The 10,280-nt window shown below is 39.9% G+C and overlaps 1 protein-coding gene across 2 annotated transcripts; it reads left to right on the plus strand.

Moving 5' to 3' along the window:
- Positions 1-480: 480 nt before the first annotated feature.
- caap1 (caspase activity and apoptosis inhibitor 1) lies at positions 481-9,308 on the plus strand. 2 transcript variants are annotated; one of them, XM_088348435.1, is made up of 6 exons: positions 481-681; positions 4,442-4,624; positions 4,806-4,890; positions 5,403-5,463; positions 5,674-5,741; positions 7,576-9,308. In XM_088348435.1, the coding sequence occupies exons 1-6, from the start codon at positions 571-573 to the stop codon at positions 7,908-7,910; spliced, it is 843 nt and encodes a 280-aa protein (XP_088204561.1). In that variant the 5' UTR covers positions 481-570; the 3' UTR covers positions 7,911-9,308. The 2 variants fall into 2 exon arrangements, with proteins under 2 accessions (XP_088204561.1, XP_088204562.1); XM_088348436.1 differs by having other exon boundaries at positions 481-643.
- The last annotated feature ends 972 nt before the right edge of the window (positions 9,309-10,280 follow it).

Consider the following 10,280-nt stretch of genomic DNA (forward strand, 5'->3'; position numbering starts at 1 on the left):
TTACCTGTCCTTTTCTTGGTAAAATAGGATTGTATTGGCTTTATTGTCATTTATTACCGCACACTGTGCATCAATATGCTTAACTGCAGGATAAAAAGCTTAAAATAAGATTTTTAAAAACAACGCTAGATTGTCAATGTTTACAAGATGGTGCTTTTAGACTGGCTAAGGTTTCAAGTGCACCAAAACAACAGTGCAATGGTATTTGGAGCAACATTGTACAAAAATAAGAATGATGAAATAAAATGTGAAAATATATTTTCCGTACACAGAGAAGATATTCTTTCACCGACTTGTGTGCTTGTTTAGGGTGGTGATGACTGCAATTAGTTTATCCAAACCTTAATACAAGTATTACAGTATTATTATTAACTTGCTTGTATCATGGCTAAAAAATCACCACGTAGTTGCACACTTTCGCCGCTAGAAACTGACAACATTTTTGCAGTTCGCCAAATGGAGCAGAGGAAGAAACGACTTGTTGTTCTGTGACGCCATCATTAAGCGACACTCGCGTCTATCGGGGTCCACGAGAGTGCGCCCGGTAATATCGTTTTCCTTTCACCAAAAATGCTCAAAAAGAAGTCAAATGGTGGTGGAAAGAAGAGGAAAAAGCCACCAACCGAGGAACGACATCGGAGCAGTAAGCATCGAAGCGCTGAAAGCACCATCGTGGTCGCGGTGAGAATGTGTGATATGCCGGTGTTCTGCCGCTATTTCCTACTTGCGCGACTCTTCATATCGGAGGTTGCTTCAACTACCTTAACTGCCTCAATGTCCCACCTGGGCGAAGATTCGGTTGGAAACATTTTTGTTCGGGCACTGTTGCCATTATTTAACTTATTTAGAGAACATTAAGGGAAACGTACTCGAATAAGCCATATCTGAACACCGTCCGACTGCACTAGCTTGAATACGGTATAGCGACATGGTTGTTTTTAATGCATAACTAATGTTAAATGCGTTCATTCTCTCAGCATCATTATTGTTTTTTTAACGAAATACAATCAGCAATGCCAAAACTCAGAAATATTATTAAAGGGAACTTTTTCTTGTTATATACAGGGATGTGATTTTTCCGCTAATTCGCGGAATTCCGCTTTTTTTATCTCCAAAAATAAAATTTTAAAATTTCCGGTGTTTTAATTGGTAAAAAAAAACGATTTCGTCTCGACAGCATGCCATTTGAGTGTTTCCGTAACTGAAATGAAACGTACTTGCGATTGGTTGAAGTCTCGTGTTGACCAATAAACGCGCTTGTTATAGGAGTGTGCCATTGTTCATTTCTCACACGTTTTTGCCGGGTGTTTAAAGAAAGATGTCCGTGATCGAACGCAAAGATGCTCCGCGAGCTAAAGAAATTGATAAGATTGTAAAAAACAAGTTTCGATGGGACTGGTTGGAGAAGGAATTATCTACGAATGTTGGAAAGAAGACTGTGACGAATTTGTTCAATGACTTTATTCGGAAGATCGATCGTGCCGGGAAAGCACTTTGCATTTGGTGTCATGATACCATCGACTATGGTGGGAGAGGTTTCAAAGCTCTTGAAAGTCACGCAAAGAGCAAAAAACACGTGAAAGAACTCCAGTCAAGAACGACAAATTATTCCATCGCTGGAAGTTTCGGTGCCCAAACGAAAACTCCAAAACTTTACGGCCTCCATCCCTTATTGACATCACAATCGGAAGCGGTAATAAAGAGACGTGATCCACCCCAACAACCTGTACCAGTTGCTGATAGAGTCGTGAATTTTGAGGTAGGTGGTAAACTTTTCAAATTTATTTGACAGTTTTCCCATTTTTTTCGCAAATATTATAACGTAATAAAAATGGCCATAAATATTTAACCCTACCTGGTTTCCCCCCCCCCAGCTAGCAATCACCCCCCCCCCCCCCCCCCGCTAATTTTCAGATAATTTCACTTTGGTCAAATCACATCCCTGTATATAAAACGAGGGTATTACGTTCTGCCATCACATACATAAGAGGCACGCATGACTGGTAGGACAATAAACTGCACAATTCCCGGGTAATCGCTATCTGCTCAGTGCGTAAGCGTGCTCGGCATTAGTAAGACGTCTCGCCGCTTAGGAAGGAAGTGAACACTGGTACTCGCCTTTTTAAAATGTTTTTAATGAATGCATATGTTTCGTAAATTTTCAAACTGTTCATTTTCCAACTGTCCAACCGTTTGAGCAGAAATTGGGGATGCAACAAGCTACGGGGAAATAGTGGGTAGTCTGATCTATATAATGTCCTCTACAAGACCAGATCTTGGCTTGATTGCCAGTAAATTGTCACAGTACCTGGCCCAGCCAAAACGACAACTTTCGAGCGCAGCAAAGCAGGTTTTGCAATATCCGCATGTAACAAGAAAACTTAAGCCGTGCTACCAACAAAGTGATCAGACCCTGAAATTAGAAGACTATAGCGATGCTGATTGGGCATCAGATCAGGCTGACTGGAGGATGGATCACTACAGGCTACGGATTTTGTCTGATCAAAAACGGTTCAGTTCTATCAAGGAAAACCAGAAACTGGAGGCTTTATTAACTTGCAAAGCCGGATACATGGCAGGATCATCCACGCTACAAGAAAGCATGTATCAGTACAATTACTTCATGGTCTAAATAAAGAAAAATGGCACGCACCAGTTTTAATACATTAAGATAACCTGGGAACTATTGAACTGTCTAAAAACCCAGTATGTAGGCAACGAAGTAAACACACAGACATAAAATATAATTTGGAACGGTCTGCAAAAGTTGATGGTAAAATTATGATCAAGTAGTGCATAATAACAATGAAACATTATGGGCCAATTTGATCAATAAATAATTTAAATGTTGTTCCGTAAGAAAGCGGTTAGCACTTTCCCCTAACACGTGAAAGGTCCCCCGTTCGAGCCCGGGTGGAAGCATTTGTTGCCCTGGAGAGGGATGGATGCCCGAGGCTGTACTTGCCCGAGACGCACCACAGAAAGTAGTGCCCCAATGAGCCTAGTGGTTAAAGGAGACCTAGATGTAAAAAAAAATAAAAAAATAATTGTCAACCCTGAAACTGTAACGCATTTATTTTGATACTGGGTCAAAAACATTATGGTGTGAAATCCGTAATCTTATAACTGATAATATCGACAATTGTTTTAATTTATTTTGGAAGGATGTTTCCTTGGGATAAATGACTCCAAGATATATATATATATATATATATATATATATATATATATATAATTTATTTATTTATTTATATTTATTATTTATACAGCAGGACCTCGCTACTTTGCGATTCGACGTTCGCGGATTCAGAGCTTCGTGGTCTGTAATGGTTTGAAAAAAAATTTTTTTTTTTTTTTTTTTTTTTTTTTTTCTTTTTGAAGGGTTGTCGCTACTTTGCAGATTTTCACTTTTTGCGGGTGGTTTTGTTCCCCATTAACTGGGTCTAAAAAATAATTCAAAAAAATAAATATAAAATAAAAATTCTTTGAAGGTGCGCCGCTACTTCGCGGATTTTCACTTATCGCGGGTGGTTTTGGTCCCCATTAGCCACGATAACCGAGGTCTTACTGTATATGTATATATATATATATATATATATAAGAACAAACCAAACTTGTATTGTCAATCTCACTATTTTCAACTACATTTTTCATTCACAAGCGCAAATTCACGGGCAGAAAATTCTTGTATCGCCTTTAAATGTGAAGTTAAACAGTGCATTTTTGTATAAAGCTTTCCCCAAACCGAAATGTCATTAAACCTACTATATCTGTTAGCATTTTTATATTTTTATGTAACATACCTGTCCACAGTAGAATGTTGTTGCTTTTTTTTATTTAGATTGTGCAGAAACTCTTTTACATCTATACATTTGTTGAACCTTTTCACAATGTGAACCTTGGAGGGGTACGTCCTGAATTGTTTTAATACAATTTCTCGCACTTTGTGAACATGCAGCAGTTGGGTAAAAAAAAAAATAGATGTACAATTTGTACAATCGTACATATCACAAATGGAACACTTGCTTTACATTCTTACACAATGATCTGATAAGTAATTTGCTTTGAAAACATTCTGGATAAGCAGATTTTCTCAATCACAGAGGTATCCACCCTTCACCATTCAGACATTTCAATAAGGAGCAGATACCAGAAGAGATTGATCAAAAGACCGTTGTATACAGGTACTTGGTGTTAAGTTAGTCATGTTGATTCCATGAATTTAGGAAGTAAATACTGTTTAAATATTGCTGATTATGGTGAAAAATCAAAGATGCCATCTCAGAATATTTGAATATAATGCAAAAGCATACTAGTAGGTTGAAACCATAATAATCATTATTAAAATAATGAAGGACTAATAATAAAGACTTTATTTTCTTGAAATGTGACCACGTCAGACATGTCAACCAAGTATGACAAAAAGTGGCATTGCCTGCAGGAGGAGTTCGCCGACGCAGACCTGGACCGGGTTGGCAGTGACATTGAAGAAGGGGGCCTCAACCTTGAAGTGTCTTTCAAGCCCATCAACGCATATGTGAGTGATAAGAAGGTGATGCTGGAGCAATGCTTCGGCGTGCTGGGAGAAAAGAAGCTACGTAGGATGCTTCCGGAACCATTCAAGGTGAAGAATAACCTTCTTAAAGTAACAGTGATGGCTCGGCACTTGACCGTAATCTGTTCGTTTTAGGTGTTCAAACACCAAATATTTCGAGTAATGTTTCGGTACTCCCATAAAAAAGTATTGGTATTTAATTGTATATGCTTCTGCACAAATTATGTATTAGGGTGCCCTGTTTTCGCAGGATTGTAGCTATGATGATATCCGTAAACTGTGCTGGGAACAACTGGAGCCAATTTCTGAAAGAAACATCATGCAGATCTTGTCTGGTAGGAAAACAACATTAAGCAGATTCAAATCAAAACAGATCTTCCACTTGCAAGGCTTATCATGCCCTTTGAACCCTTCGTTGCTTTTAACCCCCTTATTATTTTTATTAATTGTCCCAATCATCGATTGGTTTCAGTCATGTTCCGTAGCAAGGGTTACAATGCATGTGACTTCTTTCAGTTCTTGATCATGGTTATGTTTTTGCCTCTTAATTCAGAATCACAGATAACTAATGAAAAACAGTACACAAAATAAACTATTATATCATACATACTTGATAAGTTTTTAGGAAACACACACGATTCTGAACTGGAGAGATGGAAAGGCATTGTTGGGGGTAGTTCAGCCAATAGCGTATATGCATTTTCATGATTCTGTTAGGTGAATGCTGTAAGGAAGAGCAAAAAAACATTTCATTTCACACTTTAAAGTAAAAAGGGTCACAAGGCGGGGACACTGTATCCCGGGGCTCCACTGTACCTTGCGATTAAAACTTATAATTGTATCGTAGGGGAAGAAGTGACAAAGGACGAAGACACAAGCCAAAATGTACAACGAACGTCTGAAAACCAGTGAGTTCCTCAACTTGTCCCATTGTTGAATTTTCTTCTTGTCACTTTGTAATCAAATCCTGCAACTAAGTCATATATTTTGCAGCCTTTGAGTTTGTGAAGAATGCAATTATTAGTATAGATATATTTCATACAAAAAGTCGTTATTGTATTTCTACTTTTATCAGATTTGCAACTAATTTTGGCCTTTTGACATCTCTTGTGTTGAAGGAAATGTAACAGCATAGTCTCCTCAGCAAAACTCAAAACGGAGGGAAAAATGGACAAACACCAACAAGGTAAGTTAAAAAGCCCTTAAACTTGTCATTTGGAAAAGTACTAAGAGTGATTTCTGCGGGAAAATATGCCTTTAAAGTGGCTAAAACGGACTGCAAGAACACCACATCGTTATCTTTTCCCTCGAATTTGTATGCCTGCGTCCTTAATTTTCACTCGCAAAGAAGAAGCATTTTCATCCAGGGGGACCAAGAAGCCCACAGGATGAGAAAAATTTATATCTCAACCTATGCATCTCTACTTACTCTCAAAATTAGGTTATTGTGATTTAATGTGTTGTTGTTTATGCATTATATTAAACCTCTTGTGCTTGATGATGATGCAAGATCGTATGTAATGGAGCAAATTGTTATTCTATTTTATTCTTATTTTACATAACACGATGCTCGCCTAGAAAGAGATGACATGACTGTAATCTTTCTGCTAAGAGCATCCAAAGACCTTGTCAAATTCTGGGGTGGATGAGAAAAAAAATGTGATTTGGTCCCTTTAGGTCTCTGTAGTTTGTATTATTTCTTATAATTTGTAGTATCGTGTTTTCAGGACTATAAGGCGCACTCAAGACCACCAAATCATTTAGAAATCTGAACGTGTGCCTTATAATCCGGTGCGCCTTATTTGCGGACAAAAATGGGAAATGCGTTACCATATTGGTGTTGTTATTGATCAGTCGATAAGTTTTATCGCTGGCGACAATTAAATAACAATAGTGGCAAAGGGGATCGAACCAGATTGCGATATAGCCTAACCGCCCGCCCACTGAGGAGAGTGGAAGTAGAGGTAAGATCTTAGGCCCAAACTCAAAATTTGGGATGGGTTCAGGCATAAAGTGTCAATCATTTAGTTGGCCTGGGATTCTCTCCCTCTTTTTTTTCCTTTGTGAAGGCTCTGCACAGCTTGCGCTTACTTTTACTGTATTATTTGGATGACTACTTTTTACTTCTACTTGAGTAATACTATTCCGAAGTAACAGTACTTTTACTTGAGTAACACACTTTGGCGCTGCACCGCACACTTGATTTGATGGGCCGGGCCCAGAGAACCCGAAGCTGCAACTCGGCGCTGCACTTAGGCGCCACATGAACTTCGGCCGAAGCGCGCACCGACGTGCAGCTTCAGGTTCTCTGGGCTCGGTCCCTCAAATCAAGTTAATCGGTCTGACTCGGCCACGTTCAGGCTTTTATATCCGCGAGCCGAGTCGGACTGAACTTTTTAGTGAAAGCAACGGTAATCGAACCTGGATTGCAACAGGGCAAGTGTCTGATCTTATCCACCAGTCCACTATGGATACGAGCGACTCATGAAAAGGCAGCAATGTCTTATCTCATATTGCATTATTTTTACCCATGGTACCAGTTATGTTAGGAAAATTAGAAAATTGTCATTAAAATTGGTAAAACTTTTTTTTCACCTTTTCTCAGCTTATCTATTCAATGTAAGTGATAAACGTTTTGAATATGTGCAACCATTTATTTATAGCTTTCAGGACAACCAAATTACTTCCCACATTGCCTTTCTCTTCAGAATCCTTTGAGGTCCGTAAAGACTTTGCTTTTCTGTACCACGGACTGGTTTAATGTCTGACAATATTTTAATGGCTCGGGCTAATAATACCATCAACAATTTGGTACTGTGACTAAAAATAGAGTGATGATGATATAAGACCTAATGGCACTTGCCGTTTGTATCCAATGTCATGCGAATCTGGTCAGTGATATATTCCGACTGATCAATCAATGGCACAATACAGCGACATCTATTGGTCAAATATTACACGTTGTCCCTTAAAAGCATGTTTGGACTTAAACCCTATTGAGTCAGTACCTTTCTTTACAGAGGGTAGCCTGAGCGAGGACGGCGACGTTCTGATCATCAACGCCGGTGACAGTGACATCGATGCCCCAAAAGAGGAAGTACCTGTCCAGGCTGCGGGCGACGCCGGCAAGGGCTTGAAGCCCGCCAAGGATAAAAAGGACATCCAAAGTGATATAGATAGAAGCGTTAGCGAGATTTTGGCACCAGCCGGCGAGACGACCGCCACGGGCCCAGTCGCCGTCCCCGAAGTCGCTCCTTGTCAGCCGTCCCTTCAGCAGCTGGAACTTCTGGAGCTGGAGATGAGGGCCCGAGCAATCAAAGCCCTCATGAAGGCCAGTCACAAAAAAAGTGCATAGGATAAGCATATGTTTTCATTTGTTTCATTTCGCGTTGTTTTGTAAACATATGAATGCGAAACCCCAAAGCCAGTCTAAATTTAATTCTTCCAAATGTGCACTAGATGGCAGTGTTACGCCATCATCTGAATGCTGTTTTTGTGAAGGACTTTCATTCCGTTGGGGCTTTTTGAAGTTGGTCATACAAGTCAAGTTTATTCGTACAGGACTCTTAATCAGTAGAAGTCTGAAAAGAGCTGTACAGACTACCAATACACCATCCTCTACATGAGGGCAAGGAAAAACTCACCTCAGCATGAGGAAAATAAAAAAAAACCCTGAGAAGTTGCCTAAGATTGCTAGAAATTTATGATGATGTTCATAATAACACCTGTCTAGATGTATTACAAATCAACTGAAATATAGCAACTTTGTGCTTATCGTGGCAAAAATTAGATTGCAAAATATTAGAAATCTATGAAGAAGTATACTAGTTGGATGTATACTAGGAGGATGTATACTAGGAGTTTGCGACCCAGAATGTTGAAAAAGCCATGTTGGACCAAATAAAAAGCCATATAAGGAAGGCAACACATACTGTATACATACAGAGACCCCTCGCTACTTCCCACTTCGGTTATTGCTGGTCCACTCTTTCGAGGATTTCCAATTGTCCTATGATTGATATCATTGTCGTCAATAGAAAACACACAGCGAGTGCTGCACGGGTAAGACTGTATGTGTGCGCCACTGTGATAGGCTGCTGCATACTTTCAGTCAAACACGGGGCGCTCAAGTCAAAGTGGCAACCAAAAAAAAAAACTGGGAAGCGAAGCGACCGCTAGCTTGTAGCGACTCATTACATTGAAAATAAATTCATCCATTAAATTGGATTATGAATAAGGTCAGTGGAGCGCAACGAAATGCTGATCACCAGCGGCACCTGATGCTAGCGCGCCCCTAAAGGCCCGATCACACAGCCTTTCACGGGCGTATCGCGGCTGAATCACGGCCAGAAATTTCTGCCCGTGAAGCAGACGCTGTTGGCCGCTTTCAGATCGAGATACAGACGCGATACCGCCGTGCTTTACACGCGGTAAGAAATTCACAAGCGGTTGGCCGCGCGAAAAAGTTTTGCGCTACTCAAAAATTTAGACCACGGGTAACCGCGGGCAGCACAGCGATGCAGCCGCGATTACCCGCGATAAGGACGCGGAACAGTCGCCGGCCAATTATGCACATTTTCCACCGCGGGCAACCACGGGCAAAAAAAAAATCGCAAAATTTTACCCGCGATACAGACGCGAAAGGCTGTGTGACCAGGCCTTAACCAGCCGCTCTCTAAATTGTTTTCTTACTCTGAAAGGAGAAGTCCTCATTTTACATTTGTATAATGACATTAAAACCGTTCAATTGCAATTATGTGTTGTGTGTTATTGTATTGTAAGTATTTTGTTAGAGTCGCGTTCTCGCTGCCGGTAATGACGTCGTCTCGAGATAAGTTTACCCCTGGTGGGTTTTTAGTAAAGGTGCAACGCTACTTCGCGGATTTTCACTGGTTCTGGTCCCTATTAACTACGAAAACCAAGGGATCTATGTATACTTAATATCTCCATATTCATTAGAACATTTTTGAAAGGTTTGTGTCATGTTTGTCCTCATACAGAAACCTTATAATTTTCCATTATCAAATATTTTTGAAAAAGTGCCAGGGAGCCCCTAGGGCAGGGGTCGGGAACCTTTTTGACCCAAAGAGCACAAAAGCAAGAAATGTTTTAAAAAGAAATTGAGAGAGCCACATCATACATTTTCAGACAAAATTGAAAAAACTGCCAAACACACTCTCTAGACAAAAGCTAATTCTTCAGCACATTTTAGTTCACTGTGTGTCATTTGATGATTTAATCAAATGTATAAAATGATAATAATGCCAAATCCTGTGTCCCAAATCAATGTAAATATTCCATTTACAATTTGTCTTCCACCTTCAGTTAAGAGTGTTGAGGCAATTTTTTTCCATGAAATTTGTCCCTAATAACGGTTTCAAAACAGTGTGCATGCAAAGTTCTTTTGTAAAAATGTCACAAATTGCTGCAAACGATAAGCATATCTCATATTCACTTTCAGTATAGAATGCACTGAGCGAGAGAGAGAGAGAGAGTGCCTTGCGCTGTGTGCAGGGATCCGCCCACCTGTACAGCTAACCCAATCATAGTCGTTTGCCAACGTTTTTATTCATCAGTTTAAATGGTTTCTTATCGAACTTCTGCATTAAGTTGCTTCGGCTTTATATGGACCAAAATCGGGATGAAATCACTTGACTTTGGAACGCCACAGAGAGATGAGCAATTGTTACATTTTATTTCGGAGCCATATATGGCTCCCGAGCCA

This window comes from Urocampus carinirostris, chromosome 11, assembly GCF_059441175.1.
Source record: "Urocampus carinirostris isolate Australia breed hairy pipefish chromosome 11, RoL_Ucar_1.0, whole genome shotgun sequence".
NCBI lineage: Eukaryota > Metazoa > Chordata > Actinopteri > Syngnathiformes > Syngnathidae > Urocampus > Urocampus carinirostris.

Excerpts from the sequence above, each read along its gene's own strand:
- caap1 (XM_088348435.1), top strand. The coding sequence starts at position 571 with ATGCTCAAAAAGAAGTCAAATGGTGGTGGAAAGAAGAGGAAAAAGCCA. Across the intron at positions 682-4,441 it reads AAAGCACCATCGTGGTCGCG|GAGGAGTTCGCCGACGCAGA; the intron begins GTGAGAATGTGT and ends CATTGCCTGCAG. Across the intron at positions 5,464-5,673 it reads CAACGAACGTCTGAAAACCA|GAAATGTAACAGCATAGTCT; the intron begins GTGAGTTCCTCA and ends CTTGTGTTGAAG.